This window comes from Panthera pardus, unplaced genomic scaffold (assembly GCF_024362965.1).
Source record: "Panthera pardus isolate Hobbes unplaced genomic scaffold, ASM2436296v1 HiC_scaffold_21, whole genome shotgun sequence".
In the NCBI taxonomy this organism is placed as follows: Eukaryota; Metazoa; Chordata; class Mammalia; order Carnivora; family Felidae; genus Panthera; species Panthera pardus.
In genome coordinates, this window is record NW_026526777.1 from 250,936 (window position 1) to 275,091 (window position 24,156).

Below are 24,156 nucleotides of genomic sequence, written 5' to 3' on the forward strand. Positions count from 1 at the left end.
GTTGCACAAGGCAGAAGCCAGGATGCTTGCGAGGAGAATGAGGCTACAGGAAGAGGGGAGATGGGAGGCAGAAACCTGCTTGACTTGTAGTACAAACCCAAGGTTTAGTGAGATGGTCCAGATAGGAAGAAGCCCCACTATCCAGTTCCCTATCACACACATTGCACCGATTATCGGTGGGCTGGTTGCCCTTTAAGGACCTTTCCAGGGCGCCTGGGTGGTTCAATCGGTTGATCGTGGGACTCCTGATTTTCGCTCAGGTCAAGATCCCTGGTTCTTGAGATCGAGCCCTGGGTCAAGCTCTGTGCTGAGCGTGGAGGCTGTCTCTCTGTGTCTGTCTCTGTCTCTGTCTCTGTCTGTCTCTCTCTCTCTCCCTCTCTCTCCCCTGCCCCCTGCTCGTGCAAGCACTCGTGCACACGCAAGCGCATGCGTGCTCTCGCTCTCACTCAAAACAAAACAAAGCAAAACAAAACCTTCCCACAGCAGATTCCAGAGTTATGTACACCTGTCAATCACTGTGGCACCCCTTCTGGATTTGATGCAACTATCCAACTATCCCACTATTACTCTCTGCCTTTGACTTTTTTTTTAAGGTTTTGTGGGGTTTTTTTAATGTTCATTTATTTATTTATGAGAGGGGGGAGGGGCAGAAAGAGAGGGACAGAGGCTCCCAAGCAGACTCTGCGCTGTCAGCACAGAGCCCAACTCAGGGTTTGATCTCATGAACCCTGAGATCACCACCTGAGCTGAAGTAGGCCACTACTCCATTGAGCCACCCAGGCGCCCCTGCCTTTGGCTTTTTTTTGTAAAAAAAATTTTTAATGTTTATTTTTGAGAGAGAGAGAGAGAGAGAGAGCGCGCGCGCACGCGCGCGCGCACAAGTGGGGGAGGGGCAGAGAGAGGAGACACAGAATCCAAACCAGGCTCCAGGCTGTCAGCACAGAGCCCCACGCGGGGCTGGAACTCAGGAACCTAGAGATCATGACCTGAGCTGAAGTCCGCTGCTTACTCCATTGAACTACCCAGGTGCCCCACCTGCCTTTGACTTTAAAATGTGGACTGTATACCAGCACTCCTTGGCTGCTATGTCCTATGATCAGGTCAGCTTTCTTGTCTCAGTCAGCCAAAGTCCCAGAGGCCAGAACCAAGCCAAAAGACCACAAAGATCTCAGGATTCAGAACTGGAACAACTTCAAACCTCTATCAAGTGAGAGGCAGTGTGATGTTAGTTAAGAGGCTCCCTCTAGAGACAGCTGGCCTGGGTTCAAATCCCAGCTCTGCCCCTCGTAATCCATGGAACCTCAGGCAAAACCCTCAAAATGGGAATGATCATAAGACCTGCCTCATGGGGGTTGCTTTGAGGATTACGAGTTAATTCCTCCCATTACATGCTTAGAACACCTACTGGCTGGTGATAGAAACTAGTTAAGTGTTTGCGAGTGTTATGAAGAGTCTCCATTATGCGAACCATACTGCTAGGATGTAAGGAGTTCTTGATGTCCAGAGAACATTTGGAAGTGAGATGCAGGACATGATTAGACCCCTCGATGAGAGGTACTAGTGAGATCTACAAATGTGAGAGTTAGAAGAAAAAGTAGAGGTCATGTAGTCCAACTGCCTATCCTGGGCCAACATCCTTCTTAAAATATCTGGGTTTTCTTTGATGTTCTATCAGAAAACTTTCAAGGACTTGGAACTAAGACCATTCTATTTTTGCACAACTGTACGAATAATCTTACTGATATAAGAAGATGGATATTTCAATTATCAAAATTTCTTTTGAAGGAATCTTTTTTTTTTTTTTTTTTTTTTAATGGATAAAGGGGCTTGCCCCTTCAACTGCCATCTCAGGAGGATACATCTTGTTGGATTGGGAAATCCTTTGTTTTACTAAGCTTGGAGCTGAGTTTTTATATAAATTGTGAGGCTCAGGATGAACAAAATCCACCTGTGTGGCAGTACAGAGAAGAAGCAAGGGCGGCAGTATTCCAGTAGCTGAACTGGGACTTTGGAGACCACATATATCTAATAGAGACTTAAGTAAAGAAAAGACTAATGATTGTATTATTTACTAGAAATGGGACACACTTACACAAAGAAGTACAGAGAAGAAATTAAAATCACTTAAGAGGCACCTGGGAGGCTCAGTTGGTTAAATGTTAGTCTCTTGATCTCGGCTCAGATCATGATCTCAAGGTTTGTGAGTTTGAGCCCTGCCTTGGGCTCTGCATTGGTGGCGTAGAGCCTGCTTCAGATTCTCTCCCTCTTCAGCCCCTCCTTCAGTCACTCGTGCGTGCGCACTCTCTCTCTCAAAATAAATTGAAAAAATCACCTAACATTCTGCCACTGAAATAGTCATTGTTTTGATGAATATCATTCCAATGTGCATATTAGGTTGTTTGATAGAGGTATTTAATATAAACTTTCTTACATTTATAGAAAAGGCTGTCTGCCTCTCGCCTCTTCCGCTGGTCCTAGCACTGCCCCTCCAACCTACGTCTTCCACCAATAGGGTGGCCGCCACCCCCCACCCCCACACTGGAGTCTCAGCAGCATAACCACTCATTGTCTTTAGAGATTTCTCCACGATCTGACTCCAGACTCTAGTATTCTGGATGAGCTTCTGTGGGTTTACTCTAGTTTGTCAACATCCCTCTGACAACCTGTGTCCCCATCTGGAGCAGAATCATTCAGGTGCAGTCTGAGGAGGGCAGAAAGCAGGCAACTGTCACCACCCTGCATCGGCCACTACGTGGGCTGTCCTGGAAGCTGTGGCCATACACACAGCCCCTCCCCAACCCCACCCGCAGTCTTTCACACATTGCTGCTGTTAGCCCAAATCGCTCTCACCCTGTTTTGTGTCAAATTTTAAAGTGAAAAATACGCATTTTACTAAAAGTTTCATATAGGACATGGGGAAGAGGGTTCTGTCACACAGAGCACAGCATTTCTGCTTAACACCACTGAATAGGGGTGCCTGGGTGGCTCAGTCGGTTGAATGTCCAACTTTTTTTTTTTTTTTTTAATGTTTCTTTATTTTCGGAGAGAGAGACAGAGACAGAGACAGAGTGCGAGCAGGGGAGGGGCAGAGAGAGAGAGGGAGACACAGAATCAGAAGCAGGCCCCAGGCTCCAAGCGGTCAGCACAGAGCCCAATGCAGGGCTCAAACCCAAGAACTGTGAGATTATGACCTGAGCTAAAGTCAGACGTGTAACCAACTGGGCCATCCAGGTGCCTATGAATGTCCAACTCTTGATTTTGGCTCAGGTCATGATCCCAGGGTCATGGGATCGAGTCCCAAGTCATGCTTCGAGATGAGTGTGGAGCCTGCTTTGGAATCTCTCTCTCTCTCTCTCTCTCTCTCTCTCTCTGTCTCTCTCTCTCACACACACACACACACACACACACACACACACGTGCACTCCCTCTGCCCCCCCCATTACTCACATTCTCTCTAAAAATAAAAATAAGAAATAAAAACACCACTGGACAGAGTTACTATCTCCTCAACATCCCTCTTCAGCTGGCTTCCAGCTAGGGTGGACCCAGGTCTTGAGGGGCCTGAGGCTTCTAGTTTGATGGGCTGGCCTTAAGGAAAAGAACATGGGGGCATCTGGCTGGCTCAGTCAGGAGTGTGCAATTCTTGATCTGGGGGTCATGAGTTTGATGTGCGTTATCCCACATTGGGGGCAGAGATTACTTAAAAAGATACAAAATTAAGTATGAAATAAATAATTAGAATGTGAAAATAAATGACAACAAATTACAAATGTCAGTCAAAAAGCTGACAAAGACCCAAATATATCAAAGCCTAGAAGAGTAACAATATCTTTATGAATTAACTGTCTGTATTACTTTCTACTTACCGCATATTCTTTGATTACTTTTTCATATGACAATGATTTTGTAATGTTTTCTTTGGAAGGAATAGAAAAATAATTGTCTTTCCTGTAGCAAACAAGGGAAATTTATTCTTTTTGTTACCAATAAGTGGGATGCATGGAAGTTCAAACACAAACGTGCTCTTCGTAGCACTGCCACAGGTCTATGCCCTACACTAGGAATTCTGATTGGCAAATTATATTTTGCACAATTTTCATCAAAAAGACTTCCATGATTCCATGTGTCACATAACTGAGTATATCCTGACGGGAGAGGACTTCTGTGTTGACGAGGCATCACTGAAAGTCAAGCCCTCCGTTTGCAACACCACAAACCTGATGATTGGAAGGATTTTCCATAGACTAGTTTCAGGCTCTGTATGTTTCAAACCTCATTTCTCCTCTACCAACTACATGCTTCTAGGGCTCAGAATTTCAGATATGTTCCCACAGTCTCTGACCCAGTGCCTGTCATAATGCTGGGTGTGTCTGCATAGCCGATATGAGAGTATTCCTGTAAGCTATTCCTGCACGGGGATGGTTACCAGTCACTGCATAGGAAAGCAGCCATGAGCTGCATAAATATATCCCACTGACCTCAAATGAAATGTACTTGCAACTAAACCTCACCCTAGCTAGATCACCAAAATTCCTGTGGCCACTCCAGTACTAGACGACAGAAAGGGAAGTTTGCAGAGGGGTCAGAGTGGAAAAAGGGCGGTCTTGGGGCGCCTGGCTGGCTCGGTCGGTAAAGCATGTGACTCTTGATCTCAGAGTTTTAAGTTTGAGTCCCACATCGGGTGTAGAGATGACTTAAAAACTTTTTAAGTTAGAGGCATCTGGGTGGCTCAGTCAGCTAAGCGCCTGACTCCTGATTTCAGCTCAGGTCATGATCTCGTGGTTACTGAGATGAAGCCCCACGTTGGGCTCTGCACTCATAGTGCAGAGCCTGTTTGGGATTCTCTCTCTTCCTCTCTCCCTCTCTGCCTCCTCCCCTAAAATAAACCAGTTTAGGTGCTTACAGAGCAGAATAAATGTCTCTTTCTCTAGGGTAGCGAAAATAATAATAAAAATAAAGTAGGGGCACCTAGGTGGCTGTCACTTAAGCATGAGACTCTTGATCTCGGCTCAGATCTTGATCTGAGGGTCATGAGTTCAACCCCACATAGGGCTCCACGCAGAGCCTACTTTAAAAAAAATAAGGTTTTATTTTTAAGTAATCTCTATACCCAATATGTGGCTCAAACCCACAGCCCTGAGATCAAGAGTCGTATGCTCTACTGACTGGGCATTCAGGCACCCCTACATCTTCCCCTTTCTTACACAAAAGGTAGCACCTTTTAGCTCACTTCCTAATAGATTAGTTTGGAAAGAGCCTCTGTATTCTTTTTGTAACCGTACAGTATTAATTGTATGGGTATATCATAATCTGTTAACTGACTTGATGGACACTTACGTGTTTTCAACCTTTTGCTATTACATGCAATGCTATGGTGTTTAATCTCCTACCTGATGTGTAATTTCAGATCTATGTCACGTCCTGTGTGGTATACCTAATGATAGACTCCTGCAAGTGGGGTTGCTGAGTCAAAGGGTACACGTGTTTGTCGTTTCTGTGTGTCGCCCACTTGCCCCCACATGAGGCCGACCATCGTGCACACCCACCAGGAATGCATGAGTGTCACTAACTCCCTAGAACTTTGACAAGTCTCTTCAAACTTCGGGATTTTTGCCAACTTGACAGATGAAAAGTGTCACAGTTCAGTTTCATTTGTCCTTTTAAAATTTATTTATTTGAAGTTTATTTATTTATTTTGAGAGCAAGAGAGACAGCACATGTTCACTTTCAGGGGGCGGACAGAAGGAGAGGGAGAGAGAGAATTCCAAGGAAGCTCCAAGCTCAACCCAACCTGGGCCTCAATCTCTCAACTCTAGGATTGTGATCTGAGTCAAAATCAAGAGTCGGATGCTTAACTGACTGGACCACCCAGGTGCCCCTAAAAAAAAAAAAAAGTCATGGGGTGCCTGGGTGGCTCCGTCGGTTAAGCGTCCGACTTCGGCTCAGGTCATGATCTCGCGGTCCGTGGGTTCGAGCCCCGCGTGGGCTCTGTGCTGACGGCTCAGAGCCTGGAGCCTGCTTCCGATTCTGTGTCTCCCTTTCTCTCTGCCCCTCCCCCATTCGTGCTCTGTCTCTCTCGGTCTCAAAAATAAATAAACATTTAAAAAAAAAAGTCTTAAAACATTGTTTAAAGAATAGGGCGCCTGGGTGGTTCAGTCAGTTGAGTGTCCAACTCTTGATTTGAGCTCAGATCATGATCTCACGATTGTGAGATCAAGCCCCACGTCCAGCTCTGTGCTGTCAGCATCGGGCCTGCTTACGATTCTCTCTCTCCGTCTCTCTCTGCCCCTCTCCTACTCATGCTCTCTCTCTTTCTCTCTCTCCCAGAATAAATAAATAAACTTTAAAAAAAAAGACAACTTTTTTTTTTAGAGCAATTGAAGGTTCCCAGCAAAATTGAGAGGAAGGGGAAGGCGCAGAGATTCCCACACGCCCTCTGCCCCCACACTTGCACGGCCTCCCCCATTAGGAACGGCCTCCCCAGAGCGGTACATTCATTACAGCTGACAAACCTGAAGTGACACACCGCAACCACACAGGGTCCGTCGTTCACATGGTGGTTCCCTCTTGCCGTTGTACCTTCCGTGGGCTTGGACAAACATAAAACGACATGTCTCTATCATTATGACATCATACAGTCGTTACTGCTCTAAAAATCCTGTGTTCTGCCTGTTCCTACCTCCACCCTGTTTCCCAGCCCCTAGCGATCACTGATATTCTCTCCATGTTTGCCTTTTCCAGAGTGTCATAAAGTTGGAATCACACACTATGTAGCCTTTTCAGATGGCTTCTTTCACTTAGTATGTGCATTTAAGTTTCCTGAAAGTCTTCCTTTTTAAAAAAAATTTTTTTGAAATGTTAATTTATTGGGGCGCCTGGGTGGCTCGGTCAGTTGAGCGTCTGACTTCGTCTTTTTTAAAAAATTTTTTTAACGTTTATTTATTATTGAGAGATAGAGAGACACAGGGCGTGAGCAGGGGAGGGGTAGAGAGAGTGGGAAACACAGAATCCGAAGCAGGCTCCAGGCTCTGAGCTGTCAGCACAGAGCCCGACGTGGGACTCGAACTCACCAACTGAGATCATGACCTGAGCTGAAGTCGGTCGCTTAACCAACTGAGCCACCCAGGCGCCCCTGACTTCATCTTTTTTTTAAATGTTTATTTATTTTTGAGAAAGAGAGAGAGCTCGCATGCAAGTGGGGGAAGGGCAGGGCGGACAGAGGAGCCAAAGTGGGCTCTGGGCTGACAACAGCAAGCCCGATGTGGGGCTTGAACTCAACTGTGAGATCATGAACTGAGCCGAAGCTGGACACTCAACTGACTGAGCCACCCAGGTGCCCTGCTCTCCTGCACTCTCAAAAAAAAAAAGTCACCCCCTTCCATTTCCTCTACTGTACATTTAGCAGAGGTATGCTTGTGCCCCTGACAGCTGGGAGCTGATGGTAGAGGCTGCTGGTCCTCTGGCTGGCACTTCCGGTTTGCTGTTGTCCTTGGGGAAACCTAAACCCGAGCCTGGGACAGAGGGGGATGTACCCCAAACACTCCTTTGACCCAGGTCACCAGGGTGTGCTCCAGGGCATGCTAGACTTAAATCAGTGGGTCAGCTGGGAGCCACCCATCTGTGCTTTCCGAAGCAGTTCAGCTGTAAGAGGAAGTCAGTCAGGAAAAAGCTTTCCCATTTGCAAAGTAACCATGGCCAGAGCAAGCACAATTGTGGAAGCTGGTCGCGGGTCATATAGTGAAGGACTTGGTGTTAAGGACGGCCAAGCGTCCGGGCACCTGGGGGCTCAGTCGGGTGAGCTTCTGACTCTCGATTTCCACTCAGGTCATGATCTCACCGGTTTGTGGGTTCCAGCTCTGCGTCAGGCTCTGCACTGGTGGCTTGGAGCCTGCTTGGGATTTTCTCTCTCTCTCCCTCTCTCTCTGCCCTCCCCTGCTCTCTCTCTCTCTCTCAAAATAAATTTAAAAAACTTTAAAAAATAAAGAAAAGAATCTTTCTGAATTGCAGGCATTTTCTTTGGCACACTCACTTTCTACACCTGGACTTCCCTAGATGTTGCCTTTTCCAGCAGGAGTGACAATTTCCGGTTTTCTTTCTTTCTTTCTTTTGACAATTTCTGGCTTTCTAAAGGCCCTGCAAACTTCCCGATATCCTTTGGATCTGCCTACCTCCCAGTTTGATGGGGTTACCTCCTCTGCCTTCCCCTCCTCCCTCTTCCTCCCTCCGCTCCCCACCCCCGCTGCCCAGCTGTTGGCCTCACAGTGGTGACCTGGGGTAGTCCAGGGCCTTTAGCACCCCACTGTCTTCAGCACATGGTGGGGGTGTGTGCAGGAAGGGGACTGGACTGACTGAAGAGGGAGCAGAGGGGGATCCAGGCTGGGAGGGTGTGTGCCCGGCAATCCAGCTGGATGCAGGGGTATGCTGGATGGGTGAGTCAGCAAATTAGTTCCATGAGGCCCCTGATATGAGGCTTCCGGGGGTGACTGGGAGGTGGGGGTGAGAGGCACTGCCCCTTCCCAGGGAATCACCTCCAAGGGGAAGTAGTGGGGGGGGGGGCGGGGAAGGAAACAAAGGAAGGGGGAAAATAAGAAAAAGTGAGACAGAGGTGCTGTTGTCTGCTGGGGGGAAGCCTGGGACTATTTGTTTATTTTTAGTAACATCTACCCCCAACATGGGGCTAGAACTCATCACCCTGGGATCAAGGCTCCCAGGCTCTTCCCACTGAGCCAGCCAGGTGCCCAAGGGTGTTGGAATTTCGACTGGGACTGCATTAAATCTGTGGACTGCTCACTTTTCATTTTACTGGAATCTTAACTATAGTAAGTCTTCCTGTCCATGAACATGGATGTCTTTCCTTTGTTCAGATCCTCTTTAATTTCATTCAGCAGTAAGTTGTAGTTTTCAGTGTATAGGTCTTTCACCTCATTTACATTTATTCCTAGATGTTTTATTCTTTTAGATGATATTATAAATGGAATCGTCTTTTTTTCTCATTCTAATTCCACAGCTACTTTTTTTTTTTAATGTTTATTCATTTTTGAAAGAGAGAGAAACAGAGCATGAGTGGGGGAAGAGTAGAGAGAGAGGGAGACACAGAATCCGAAGCAGGCTCTAGGCTCTGAGCTGTCAGCACAGAGCCTGACACAGGACTCGAACCCACAAACTGAGAGCACTGGTTGATTCTAAAAGGGTGTAACTTAGGAACAGCCAGATGGAAGAGTTACATAGGGCTAGGCATGGGGAAAGGGCATGCAGCTTTTCAGACCGGCCACTCTCCCAAATCTCCACATGTGCACCAACCCAGAAATTCCAGAATTGCCTTCCTAGTCTCCTTTTCATATTGTTCATTGCTGGTGTACAGAAACATAGCAGGGTTTTGTGTTGATCTTGTACCCTACAACTTTGTTGAATTAGCTTACTAGCTCTAGGAGTTTTCTTATAGATTCTTTGGGGTTTTCTGTATATAGGATCATGTCACCTATGAATAAAGTTAATGTTACTTCTTTTCGAATTTGGATGCCTTTTATTTCACTTTCTTTTCTAATTGCTCTAGAATTTCCACTATCTCATTGTAGTTTTAATTACCCTAATAATTGATAATGTTGGCAACCTTTTCATATTTATTAACTATGTGGATGTCATCTTCTGTGAAATGCCACTTCGAGTCCTTTGTCCATTTTTTCAAATGAGTTCTTTTACGTATCTATATCTAACCTAGATACACATTTATTTTCTGACATATGCATTGTCCTTTGTCAGATATACGCATTACGAATATTTTCTCCTAGTCCGTGGCTTGTTTTTTACTCTCAATGGTCTTTTAATGGATACTTCTTAATTTTAATGAAGTCAATTCTATCATTCCATTATGATTTTGTGTCTATTTAAGAAATCACTGCCCATAGGGGCACCTGGGTGGCTCAGTCGGTTAAGCGTCCGATTTTGGCTCAGGTCATGATCTCCCGGTTCGTGACTTCGAGCCCCGCGTAGGGCTCTGCTGACAGCACAGAGCCTAGAGCCTGCTTTGGATTCTGTGTCTCCCTCTCTCTCTGCCCCTCCCCTACTCATGGTCTGTCTCTGTCTCTCAAAAATGAATAAATGTTTAAAAAAAAAGAAATCATTGCCCATCAACTTCACAAATTTTTAAAAATTAATTTCAGGGGGTGCCTGGGTGGCTCAGTTGGTTAAGCGTCCGACTCTTGGTTTTGGCTTGGGTCATGGTCTCATGGTTTGTGAGATCGAGAACTGAATTGGGCTCTGCACTGACAGTGCGGAGCCTGCTTGGGATTCTCTCTCTTCTTCTCTGTCCCTCCCTCACTCTCTCTCTCTCAAAATAAGTAAATAAAATTTAAAGTTTTTAAAAATTTAATTTCAGGAATTCATATTTATCCCTGTTTGCTTATTATTATTATTATTATTATTATTATTATTTTAGAGAAACAGTGAGGAAGAGGAGCAGAGGGGGAGAGAGAGAGAATCTTTTTTTTTTTTTTTTAACATTTATTTATTTTTGAGAGAGAGACAGAGCATGAACGGGGGAGGGTCAGAGAGAGAGGGAGACACAGAATCTGAAACAGGTTCCAGGTTCTGAGCAGTCAGCACAGAGCCCGACGCGGGGCTCGAACCCACGGACAGTGAGATCGTGACCTGAGCCGAAGTCGGACGCTTAACCGACTGAGCCACCCAGGCGCCCCAAGAGAGAGAATCTTAAGCAGGCTCCATGCTCAGCACAGAGTCAACACAGGGCTGAATTCTAAGCCCTGGGATCATGACCTGAATGGAAATCAAGAGTCCAACACTCAACCAACTGAGCCCCCCCTGGCACCCCAGCTTTTTTTTTTTTTAAGTAAACTCTTTCCCCAATGTGGGGTTCAAACTCAAGGACCCAAGATCAAGAGTTGCATATTCTAAGGGCTGAGCCAGCCAGGCACCCCATCCCTGTTTGCTTTAAATACTTTCTAGATAATGCCTAGACATAAAAATAAGCACATTTATCATTATTAAATATCTTATTGTTATATATGGTGAGGGACCATAAGGCAAGCTGAGGGCCAAGCACAAGCTAGCATTACCACCCCTCCCCCTCAACACCCTCTGTGGGACATGTGTGACATTCCTCAGGCTCTCCTGGCTGCCTGAGGACAAAGGAAAGAACAGAAAACAAATGGTTAAACTGATAGTCTCCACCAGTTTACAAATATCTTAGTAAATTACAAGAAAATGGTAATCTTATCAATAACCTAATCTCCAGAAACCTACAGACTCAGTTTCCAGGAGCCCCAACATCACCCTCCCTCCATAGTGATGGGGAGAACAAAGGCAGAAGGAAATGGCAGGTGAAATTGAATTTCCTTATAACCTGCAGTGCATTGACAGATACTTGAGGCAAGCAGAGTGTTTCTCCAGGAACCCCCTGCTGTCTTCATGTTAATGCTTTGCTAGGGGGAAAAGCAACCTTAGTTTGACAATAGCAAGACCTCTAGTATTCTGTGAGCCTTTAGCACACGAACATCCCTTTGGAAACCTCCCTTTTGACTTTACCTCCTCCAAGTCCATGGTATATAACCAGCCATTCTTTATACCCCCAGAGCTGCTCTTCCTGCCTACCGCACCGCCCACCCCCGCCGCGTTAATGAAATCTTTCTTGGCCGTGGGCTCGGAACCCCACCACCATTCCAAAACCTCATCATATTTAGTTTATCCCTTTATCTCAGCAAGAACTTTTTCAATGCAACCTGTTGTTAATCTAGTCCATTAGTCAGTAGTCTCAGTTTTATGATTTCTGTGATTTCACAAGCATGCCTTCCTGTCTTCACCCTAGTCCCTCCTCCCTTTTTTTAAGTAATCCCTACACCCAACATAGGGCTCAAACTCACAACCCACAGATCAAGAGTCTCATGCTCCTCTGACTTAGCCAGCCAGGCACCCTCACTCTAGTCCTTTCTTTAAGTCTTCATCCTGCCTGAGGTAGGGAAATTCCTCCATTGACACAACCCCAAACATGCTCAGGATCACGGGACAGGGGGTTGTTTCTTCACCGAAGGAGGAACTTTCTGCAGCCTTATGAGTCTTTTATTGTTTTTATGGATCTAAGGCTTAATTATTTGATTCTTACTAATGGTAAGTTTAGCCCCCCTCAACCCGCTCCCCCCCCCCACCAAAAAACAAAAACCAAAAAAAAAAATAGAGTATTTGTAGCATCAATTGCCTTCTAGGCAGAGTGGATTTTGACAGGTGGAAAGTCCTTTGTTCTGGAAATCAACTAGGTGGGGACAAGATCAGGGAAGAACTAAGAGTTCTTTACAGATGAGAAGATCTTTATGATGCCATTAAATAGAATGAAGTCGATCTCCATGTTTTTATTTGGAAAAATTGTCCAGAATATATTAATTTTTTAAAAAACTTTTTTTAATGTTTATTTTTGAGAGAGAGATAGAGTGCGAGTGGGGAAGGGGCAGAGAGAGAGAGGGAGACAGAATCTGAAGCAGGCTCCAGTCTCTGAGCTGTCAGCACAGAGCCTGATGAGAGGCTCAAACTCACAAACCATGAGATCATGACCTGAGACGAAGTCGGACGCTTAACCAACTGAGCTACCCAGTCAGGGTTTTTTTTTATTATATTAATAAAAATTAATATATTAATTTTTAAAAGCAAAAAGCAGGGACACCTGGGTGGCTCAGTCAATTAAGCCACCGGCCTAGGCTCAGGTCATGATCTCACGTTTCTGGGGTTTGAGCACCATGTTGGGCTCTGTGCTGACAGCTCAGAGCCTGGAGCCTGCTTGGGATTCTGTCTCCTGCTCTCGGCTCCTCCCCTGCTCTCTCTCAAATATAAAATAAAACACTAAAAAAAAAAAAAAAAAAAAAAGCAAAGGGGCCCTGGCTGGCTCGGTCAGTAGAGCATGTGACTTTTTGTTTAAGTTAAAAAAAAAAAAAACTTTAAAACTCCAGCAGCACAGAGCCTGTTGTGGGGCTCGAACTCACAAACTGAACTCAGGAGCCGTAAAGATCATTGATAAGGTTTGGGGGTGATGTGGAATGGTTTGTAGGGTTTGGATCTGACGGCCAAGAAAGAATTGTTGAAGACGTCTCTGATGCAAAAAAGTGATTTTATTAAAGCACGGGAACAGGACCCGTGGGCAGAAAGAACGGCACTCTAAGTGTGTGGGGTGACCATTTTATGGAGTTGGGGGAGAGGGAGGGATAAAGTCAAAAGGGAGGTTTCCAAAGGGATGTTCATGTGCTAAAGGCTCACAGAATACTGGAGGCCTTGCTATTGTCAAACTAAGGTTGTTTTTCCCTCTAGGAAAGCATTAACATGAAGACAGTAGGGAGTTCCTGGACTTTAGGCCATTGATGGGATTGCCTTTTTCCTGTAATTTACTAAGACATTTGTAAACTGATGGAGACACGTCTGTGTGACTGTGATCTCTATCAGTTAGCCACTTGTTCCCTTTCCTTTCCTTTGTTCTGGGGCAGCTGGGAGTGCCTGAGGAACATCACACATATCCCACCGTGGGGGAGTGGGGAGGGGAGGGGGTAGGTGTGCTAGCTGTGCTTGGCCCTCAGCTTGCCTACGGTCCCTCATCAACCATGACCTGAGCCAAAATGAAGAGTCAGACACTCAACCAACTGAGCCACCCAGGCGCCCTAGATTTTAAGTCATCTCTCCATCCAACGTGGGCTTGAGTTTAGGACCCTGAGATCAAGAATTGTATATTCCACCAACTGAGCCAGCCAGGCGCCCCAAAATATGTATTTTTGACTATTACAAAAGTTTATTTAACAAAAAAGTTCAATATGAAAATGCACATGACTGATTTTTATATTGTAGTGAAACAGGTTCTATGGAGAGAGGGGACTTGTGGAAGCAGTTCATTTCTTCTGGTGAACACCCACTGTTTATACTTGTTCCAAGGCTTCTAACACGATGATACTATGTCCTCAAATTACCACCATTCCAGTATTGTTCTGTTGCCCCCTAGTTGGCATGTCCACACATTCATCTCTCACAAGATTCACAAAGAGATCAAACCCCTACAATATTCCTTGGACATGCTGCCACCAACTAATTTCAATAATTTATGGCCTATAAATGTTTTCAACTCCAGAGGGTGAGCTTTGCTCATGGTGACTACTCGGTGAGCTCAAAGATTCCAAAATACTTTTTAAGGAAGGTATTTTAATTTTTTTTATTTTTTAAAGATTCTGATTTTAAGTAATCTCTACACCCAACATATATGGCTGGAACTCAAAACCCAGAGATCAAGAGTCTCACACTCTTCTGACCAAGCCAGCCAGGCATCCCTATGTAAGGTGCTTTTATGTTTATTTATTTATTTATTTATTTATTTGGTAAGGTGCTTTTAAAGAAGCACTACATTTACTTGGTGAGATCATGTCCTGAGCCAAAGTCGGTCACTTAACCGAGTCACCCAGGCACCCCATGAACGTAGTGTTTTAAAACTAACTTTTCTTTCTTCGCCTAATAAATCTCCACGTTTTCAGTTGTTGGGAAAATGAATAAAGTTTTACACCATAAGATGGCCAACTAAAACAGGCTCTGGTCTCTGGCTTAGAGACCCCTCTTCCCGGTTCTTCTTGCCCTGTTTGCTGAGTGCGAAAACCCACCACAGATGTGGAAGGTGACAACTGTAAATTACCCTTCCCCCTTCATTCAGGGCTCAGATCTTTCGAGAAAACGGTCTCCTCTGAGCCCACCGGTGTTAACTAAATCTCCAATCCACCAAGATCTCCGAGTGCTGCCTGGTTTTTCCACCAGAGTTCCAGCCTGGTTCCGTAACACAGTGGCCCATAGTAACATTATTATAATGACTTCTTCAGTGGCTAATGCAGTGCTTTGCACCTAGAAGGAATCCAAAGCATAGGCAAATAGAACTAGATTTCCTGAGCTGGAAGAGTATTCAGAGACAAGCCAGTCTGCTTCTTCTATATTTTACAGGTAGGATAATTTACAGAAAGTCAAAATAACTTGCCCGAGGTCTTACAGTTAATGAATACAGTAAAGGAATCCACGAGAGCCAACTGAAGGGATGACCCACATCATTTCAATGCCAAGTGTATTTAGAGTTAAAATGTTAAGCCCTAACAAGTATGGAAATAAATAGGATCCCCTGCAGTGATAACTGATGAAGTTTTGGGGTGATGGTGGGGTACGGAGTCAAATGCCAAGAAAGAATTAAAGACATCTTTGGTGCGAAAAGGTAATTTTATTAAAGCACACAGGAACAGGACACGTGGGCAGGAAGAGCTGCACTGGGGTTGTAAGGAGTGACTGCTTATATACTGCTGATTTGGGGGAGGTGAAGTCAAATGGGAAGTTTCCAAAGAGACTTCCACACGCTAAAGACTCCCAGGACACTGGAGGCCTAGCTATTGTCAAGCTACGGTTGTTTTCCCTCTAGCAAAGCATTAAAATTAAGACCGTAGGGAGTTCCTGGAGAAACTTTACTTCGCCTGCCTCAAGTAGTGGTCACTGAGCCTCAGGCTATGAGGAAATTTAATTCTGCCATTTCCTTCTGCCTATCTCCCACATCGGTACCTTGTGCCCAATGCTTTTCAGTTTAAAAAGTTGGGGCACCTGGGTGGCTCACTCAGTTAAGCCTTAGACTCTTGATCTCATCACAGGTCATCACCTCAGGGTCATGATGCCGAGCCCCAGAACGATGCTCTCAAAATAAAGACTTTTTAAAAAGTAATCTCCTCTCAAAGATAACCCTGTGTACACTGCACAGAGAGCATGACCAGCAGAGTATGGGTTTTCCCGTGTGGATCGGGAAGGCACCCCTAAAGCGCTCTTGGGGAAACGGGAAAGGCTGCTGGGACGCAGGACGGAACCAGGAAGCACAGGTGCGCCCCCGGGGATCCAGACCACGCACGACTTCAGGACGGACACGAAGCCGATCCCGTCCGTCAGCCACGTTTGCGGAGCCAGTGCTGGACGACCAATGCCGAACCCGCGCTTTTCCTGCAGTCTCTGGGGGACGACGGCACTCGTGAGCGCAGACGCCTGCGGCTTGTGCGATGCCAACTCAGCCGTGGGAGCTGGCCCCGCGCCCGCTGACAACGTTTGCTCTGACACTGCTTACGGGGTGAGCGCCCCGCTCCGCCTGCTCGCGCCCAGACCTCGGGTTTCGCAGACTCCGCGGGAACGGCGGCCAGGCCCCCGCACCCACCTACGCTCCAGAAGGAGGCTGGCTCCGCGCAAGCGCGTCAGGGCACGCCCGCCAGCGCGCGCAGGCGCAGCTTCCCTCCCTGCTCGCCTCGCCTCGCTCGCCCACCCACCTCCGGGAAGTCGTCTCGTCCGCCCCCCGCCCCCTCCACGAGCGAAACGTGGAATGCGATTGGCCGCCCTGGCTGTCCATCATGCCGGTCTCGTTGCCATTGGCAGCCGGACCGGCCGTCGTCGACCAGCTCCTGTGAGACCCTGCGCCACCGCGGAAGCCGCGATTGGCCGAGGCCTGGACCGCTGCCCCTCACTTCCGGCCTCCGCGATCCCTCCCCGCCGCCGCGCCGCCGCCGCCGCCGCCGCCGCCGCCGCCCTCAGCCTCCCCGCCCCCCGCCCTTCCACCATGGCCGCCTCTGTGTGGTGTGGGGTGAAGCTGGTCCTCCGTGTCCACCTATAGCGCGCACTGCCTCACCCTCACCCCTGGGGGCCGGATCCCAAGAAGCCTCGCTCCCCAACCCTTGGGGCACCAGCCAGGAAGGTTTCCTACCCCTACTTCAGGGGCAGGAGTCCGCTTTCCCCCACCTCCTGAGGCAGGAACTGAGGGTCTGCCCTGTTTCTCTTAGGGTCGGAAGTCAGAAAGGGCTCCCCTTCCACTTCAGGGGCGGAAGCCTCCCCTCCCTTTCCGTAGGTGCAGACCCCTACCCCGGCATACTCAGGAGCTGGCGGCCTTTCCCCAGCACTGCCACCGCAGAGACAGGATCTAGAGGGCCGTCCGCCTTCGCCTCCTCCACGGGAGCGGCCTTTGGCAGAGGAGGGCGGGGTGGACGGGACAGGGACCCTTCCCTCCCCTGCCCCACTCCCCCCTCTTGCCCCCAGGTCCTGGCAACCCAGAGTTCCTCGTCTCTAGGACTTCCCACCCGTCCACCCCCTGGCCTCCTCCCGTCTCCTGGCAGCAGCCATGGACATACCGAAGGGAAAGGGGGCAGCAGCAGCTGCTGCTTCGGGAGCAGCGGGAGGTGGAGGAGGAGCGGGAGCAGGAGCCCCAGGAGGGGGGAGGCTGCTACTTTCAACCAGTTTGGATGCCAAGGATGAGTTAGAGGAGGTAGGTGTGGGGGTGGGGAAGGGAGTTAAGAAATTGGGTTGAGGAGGGGTTCTGGAGCGGATGCGGGTCGGGGGGTCGGGGAGGAGGCCTTCAGGGCTTTTCTGAGGCAGCACAAACACTGCTCCAGACTTCCTGCTCCTGAAGGAAGGAGCGTGGGCCAACTTCCTGAACAGGTAGTCATAGCAACAGCAGTCACTAGGATGAAAATGGGGGGGGGGTGTTGATGAGGGAGGGAAACACCGTCCTGATCTACCGAGTTTATTTTTGACATTCCTTTCCACGCACAGACCACAGCTAGTCTTAATGTTTACCCTGCTTTGGATTTAGGTCATATATTGGGTTGAGAAGTGTGTGTGTGTGTGTGTGTGTGTGTGTGTAGGTGTCTGGGGGGCTGATAGGAGTTTGCAGCAGGCTTTGGAGCCTGTTAGGTAATGCTTCCGGTAGACACAGTCGGTTGACGGCGATGTTAACTGGGCATTTAGAATGAGCGAAGACCTGGGGACTAGTGAGTAACGTTTAGTTGGATACCGTCAACTGCAGCAGGGCAGTGAGGGGGTGAATGGGACTTAGGGGACTGTCCTTCAGAACCAGATTGGGGCGCCTGGCTGGCTCAGACAGTGGAGGATGAGACTCTCGATCTCAGGGTTGTGAGTTGGAGCCCCACATTGGGTGTAGAGAGGACTTAAAAATAAAATCTTAAAAAACATACATACATACATACATACAGAACAGGACTAGATAGGAACCACACAAGGGTGCTGAGAAAGGGGGTACGCTGAGGTGATGCTGTGGACCTGAATGGGGATTCTAGACTACCAGCTACTCCCCCCATCTCCCTTGTTCCTCTTGCCTTGTCCTGACAACCCAGGGTTAATCGTGTATCCCTTTGCACTGCTACTTGGGTAGAGACCTGCTTAGGAGTGTGAGACCCAGAACTGAGACATGATTGCCGAACTGTTTTGTTTGTAAGACCTAATACATTGAACCCAGTGGTTGTCCTGGGATAGGATGAGTGCATGAGCAGGGTCTGGCTCTTCCCTGGCCATTTCCCTGCTTCTAAGTTTGTCATTGCCTCACTGCCCTTTATCAGATACTAGAGGGTGGGCAGGCAGTTACGTGGAATTCATAGTTTCGATTTGAAAAACATGTTGGTTTAGGTACAAAATGGGAGAACATACACACAGAAGGTGGCTGGGTAGAACTCTGGGGGTTACCCACCTAGCCAGTGTCCGCACGCAGGCTGGTTTCCCATCATGCTTCTCCCCCATAATTCTGAGTGCTTTTAGATAAATCCAGCTTTTCTGCTGTTGCTCTTCTGAGCTAAGGTAGATATAATTAGGAACGTGAACAATGCTTCTAAAAATAATGTATCCTCAAAACCAAAATGACTTCAGGATTGTCTGGCGCTTTGAATTATCCACTTCTTTAGAAGGAGCCACTGTCATTGTCAAAGTATTTTTTGAGATGTCTGTTGTGGCACTGCGGCTCTAGAATTGTAGAAGGAAAATAGTTGACTGCCTTTGATCCCTCCACCAGTTTGGGTGGAGGGGAAAAGACCTCAAGGGCTGGATGAAAATCTGTTTATTCCCCACCCTGATTGCGAGAGGGCTCATCCTGCCTCTGCTAGTTTGTACTACAGGGTAGTATGGCATCCTGTTCTGAACAGTGGTGTGTTTGCTGCTAGACTCAGTGATGTGGCAGGAGGGGACCATAAAAGAGAGGAAGTATTTATTCATTTATTTGTGCTGTTTTGGACAGAGTGAACTTTCAGCTGTTTCCAGAGAGAAGGGGGAGGGAGGGTCTTTCTTCTTTTCCTCCTATCCTTTGTGCTGTAGATGTTTCCCAGCACGCCTTGGCTCCCCCCTTTCCTTCTTGGCCTTTGCCCTTTGCATTTGAATTTTCCAGCAAGCCTTGCCACTGTTTTTAACCCACGTGTGTGGTTCTCACTGGACAAGAGTGTCTCTGAGGACAAGACTTCCTGGCTTTTTCCTCTGGGTCTCCCCATGGGTCTCTTCTGCACACAGAAGTTATCAAGACCTGGTGTTGATTGACAGGTCTCTGTTCGGTGTGGTTGTTTTCCATCACAGGCCCACCTGTCGCCCAGGAACACAGAGGTAGTTTCCTACCTATGCATGCCTCCCGTGTGCCGAGTCAGATAGGAATAAGACAGGATGAGGGAGGCCCAAATCTGCCTGGAAGAGCTTATCCTCTAAAGGTGGAGATAGCGCACCCATAGGTGAAAAACAAAAATGACAGATCCCCGCAAAAACCTGGTGAAGGCAGGGAAGAGGCTGGGGTCCTTACAGCTGGATGTGATGAGGAACGGCCTCCAGTGTCCTGGAGTATGAGACACTGCCGAAGCGCATCCCAGGCAAGAGCCGCGACTCCTCCCCGGGGACACTGTTGGCTCCTTTCTTCTCTTCGGCTCTGTCCCTCTCTTTGAAGGGGAAATTCTTGCCCATCCCATTTCAGTTTGGGGAATGAGATAAAGATAGTGCCAAAAATGGGAGGCGTGTAGAACATGAGGTTCCTGGGCATCCCTCACCAGGAAGGACCTTGTCTGCTTTGAGGTCAGGCTGGGAGCAGGGCTATAGGTCACAAGCCAGCACCCCCTCCTAGCCACAGACAGGCCTTAGGGTTAGGGGTAGGTGGAGGTGCATCCCCGCCAGGTGGGCTCCGAGGAACAGTTCATGACCCTGTCTGTGAAAACTCTCCAGGGAACTGGCTTTGAGTCATCTCTCGTGTTTTCTCCTAAGACCCTCATGTCACTCACAAGTGACTCTTGGCTGTAGAATACTTGGAACGCAGCTTACTCAGTAACTTTCCTAATGTGGGCCCTCGGGGATTTGGTAGGTTGGACCATATCTTCTTTTCCTAAAGGCAGTGGAATCTCGTCTTTCAGGGCCACAGACTTCCCGTAAGAGAGCAGTATTTAATATATACGTTTTGACCAGACTATATGTTCACCTTTCTGAGGGAAGGGAAACTGGGAGGTTAGAGGGATCTCTCTGACTCCAGTCTCAAGCTTCAGGTGTACTGGCAGCTTGGAAGGCCTCCCCCCACTCCGCCCCCACTCCATCTATTGCTGCTGTCATGGAGAACATGGTCAGGTCGTCTTAGTACTAGAAAAATCATTTCAGATGCTCCTAGAGATGGTAACTACTTACTCAGCAGTCTGAGGTGCTGTCACGGAGGGCTTACTCTGAACAGAGCCACTCTGCCAGCAATTGTTGGAAACTGCATGTATGATTCCGTCTTTACCAGGGGCCTCTGGGGGATTGTAGAGGACAGGGTATTGCTACTTGGCAGTAGGCAGTTGACTTCTGTGGCCCTCTTTGAGGGGGTGTGGTCCTTCTGTCACTCCCAATGATTTGTAGTTCATTCTCCCATCTCTGTTGCAAAAAGTAATTTCTGTAGTTTGGGAAGAGCAGGATCTTTTATATTTCTGTGCCTGGAAAGGACTGGGGCCCGCATTTCTTTCCTCATTGCTTTTATCCATGCATCCAAATTCTGGACTCTCCCACTTCCTACATCCTTAACTGGGCCTCCGTGTTCCAAGAGGCCACTTTTGTTTTTGACTGGGCAGTGACCCATAGAACTGACTCAAGCCTCTGAGTGGAGCTTAGAACATCAAGGAGGGGCCTAGAGAAACCTGGTTCTGTCCAAGGTCTCTGTGGTTACATCATAGCCAGAAACATAGCCAAGCCCCTAGGGCTGTGTATCCAGCTTTGCGTGAGGGTCTTGGTGCTGGGCCCGTCAGTCAGGCCTCCTCCCACCTCCCCTACCCTTTACTGGAAGGCACAAGTTTACAGAGAGTGGTTAGGAGAGGAACCTGTACAGCCTTGTTAGGGACTTATCCGTGTCCTGTAGTAGGAGGGCTCAGTTTTCAGGAGTCTTTAAACACATGCCATTAGAAGAAGTAGCAGGAGATCGGGGCGTGGTCTGGTCTTCATAGATGGGGTTGTGTAGTTGCTGAGCTTTTTCACAAATGGAACAGGTGATAATTTAACTGAGGCTGCATGCTTGTCTTGTGTGATCCTCAGAACAACCTTGTGATACAGGGCTTTTTCTGTTTTTCAGATCGAAAACCAGGGTTTAGAGAGGCTAAGGAACTCACCCAAGATTGGCTTAAGGCAGGCGGGTAGTGAGTGGCTTCTTCTATACCGTGCTTGTTAGTTTACCTGTTAGTTAGCTGTCGTTTGACTTCTCTTGCATCGCTGATGATTCAGCAGAATCTTCTTCCTTTGAGTAGGAAGTAATATCTGGAGCCTTAGGGTGCTGTGCTGCCCGTTCACCTGGGCTGGGTAAGCAGGGTTTAGCAGCTGGCGGAACGGATTCTCCAGCCATTGGTAACTATCTTACAGAGGGATATAATTTAAAAAGGGAAAATCCACCTGTTTCTCCTTCCTTCTCCTTATCATGCGGGAGCTGGACTGAGAAATAATGGATCTCACAGCTCAGTTTTCATGTGATCTCACGGCTCCTTTTCACAAGTACACAGGTGCTGTCTGCTAAGGCTGAGCCTGCTGATCTGACCTAATTTGGAGGCCGGTCAGACCTGATGGGCAGTGAAGTTGTCCTACCTTCAGATATGAAGGACTTTAGGCCTGATTTAGGTTGAAGTGTTGTGGCCGTGGGAGCTCCTTGCCTTAACACAGTTCTCTGTGCCAACCTGTGTGCTCTTAGTCAGGGATGCATGTAGGCAAACTTAGGATGGTGGTCGAGGGAGACACACGATTACCTTTCGTTCCTACACCCCTTTCCGTTGTCCTTATTCACGGTTCCTCACAGTGCTTGCCACGCAGCCACTTGTCAGCAAGACACTTTGTAATGACTTCTGGGATCAGGGGAAGTAAATTGCCTGCCCTTGTCCATTTTGCCAGCATCACCATCATTGGGAATTGGTTTTCCTTAAATAGTTTTTGGGTTAGTCCTCAAGATAAAGGTTTTTGTTGTTTTTTTTTTTATTTATTTTTTATTTTTTAAATGTTTATTTAAATTTGAGAGAGACAACACGGCGTGTGTAGGGGAGGGGCTGAGAGAGCCAGAGACAGAATCTGAAGCAGGATCCAGGCTCTGAGCTGTCAGCACAGGGCTGGATGCGGGGCTCAAACTCATGAACCCTGAGATCATGACCAGAGCTGAAGTCGGACGCTTAACCGACTGAGCCACCCAGGTGCCCCAAGATACAGTTTTAAAAGACTCGGGAAGTAAGTTAGGTGGTGATAATGGAGAGGCTCACTGATTTAATATGAGATACGTTTATCAATATCTTCTCAGTATTTAGTATTAAATGCTTCTTCAGAACAGGAAGTAGTGACTAAGGTCTTAGAATGTTGAGCGCGTGCCATGTTAGAGTTGGCCTCTGAAACTAGAGTAGCTCTTGGGTGGACTTTGATGCAGCTGTCCCCACCTTTGTTTGACCAGAGCCTCAGGCACGAGCTTGGCCTTTTCTCCATTAGTCCTTTTCTTTCCTCATACTCATTTTTTAAAATTTGTTTTGGGGCGCCCGGGTGGCTCAGTCGGTTAAATGTCCGACTTCGGCTCAGGTCATGATCTCGTGGTCCGTGAGTCTGAGCCCCACATCAAGCTCTGTGCTGACAGCTCAGAGCCTGGAGCCTGCTTTGGATTCTGTGTCTCCCTCTGTCTCTCTGCCTCTCTCCGGCTCATGGTCGTCTGTCTCTCTCTCAAAATTAAATAAATGTTAAAAAGATTAAAAATAATAATAGTGAAAATAAAATTTGTTTTTAACTTTTTGGGGGGACATTTCAAACCTTAAAAAGTAGAACAGTAGAATTCCCCTGGAGCCATCACTGCTTCCATACTTATCAGTCCCTGGTAATCTTGTTTTATCTCCCCCCCCAATCTCTGGACTATTTTGACACAAATCCAAGATAAATAATTTCATCTGTAGATACTTCATATGTATGTCTGTGAGGGAAAGTTTTGGGTTTTTGTTTTTTTTAAGTATAGCCTCAGTGTCATACCTAAAAATATTAATAGTAATTTTTTTAACAATAAAATATTAATTGTTCAAATTGGTTGTCTCATAACTCCTTTTTATAATTGGTATGTTCAAGTCAGTACTCAGACAAGGACCACATGTTGCATTTGATTGATACGCTTTATTTTTTAAATTATTTTAATTTTTAAGGGTATTTATTTTAAATTTTTTTAAGTTTATTTATTTTGAGAGAAACAGAGACAGCATGAGTAGGGGAGGGGCAGAGAGAGAGAGAGAAAGAGAGAGAGAATCCCAAGCAGGCTCCACACTGTCAGCGCAGAGCCTGACGTGGGACTCAAACCCATGAACCGTGAGCTTGACCTGAGCTGAAATCAAGAGTTGGTCACTTAACCAACTGAACCACTCAGGTGCCCATTTCTTTAATTTTTTAAGTTTTTTTATTTTAAAATTTAAAGTTTAGAGAAATGTTATAATACATAGAATTCCCATATACTTTTCATCCAAATTATTCAACGATTATTAACATTTGTCTGTATACATATTATTGTTTAACCTTTTGACGGTAAGTTGCAGCCACGACACCACTCAGGGTTTAAACACTTCATTCTGTATTTCCTAAGAACAAAGATCTTCAGCTACATAACCACTGCTCTGTCGTCAAGATCGGAACATTTAGCATAGATCTGTTACTGTCATAGAACATACTGCGGTATTCCCAGTTGTCCCAACAATGTCCATTATAGCAGTCCAGGACCACAAGTGGCATTTAGGTGCACTCTGTCTTTAATTCTTTAATCTGAGGCAGATTCTTAGTCTGTCTTTGTCTTTCACGACCTTAAACGCTTTTGACAGATCAGTTATTTTGTAGAATATCTCTCAAATTGGGTTGTCTGAAATTTCT

General features: G+C 47.0%; 1 protein-coding gene and 1 pseudogene across 1 annotated transcript in view; one reads left to right on the forward strand and one right to left on the reverse strand.

Moving 5' to 3' along the window:
• Positions 1–13,901: 13,901 nt before the first annotated feature.
• LOC109256267 (small nuclear ribonucleoprotein G-like) lies at positions 13,902–14,128 on the reverse strand (annotated as a pseudogene).
• A 3,012-nt stretch (positions 14,129–17,140) lies between these two features.
• INTS3 (integrator complex subunit 3) overlaps positions 17,141–24,156 on the forward strand; it is a 37,584-nt gene continuing 30,568 nt past the window's right edge. Inside the window, exon 1 of the mRNA XM_019431480.2 lies at positions 17,141–17,290. Coding sequence (XP_019287025.2) covers positions 17,147–17,290 — 144 coding nt within the window. The 5' untranslated portion in view covers positions 17,141–17,146. The remainder of the gene's footprint in view (positions 17,291–24,156) is intronic.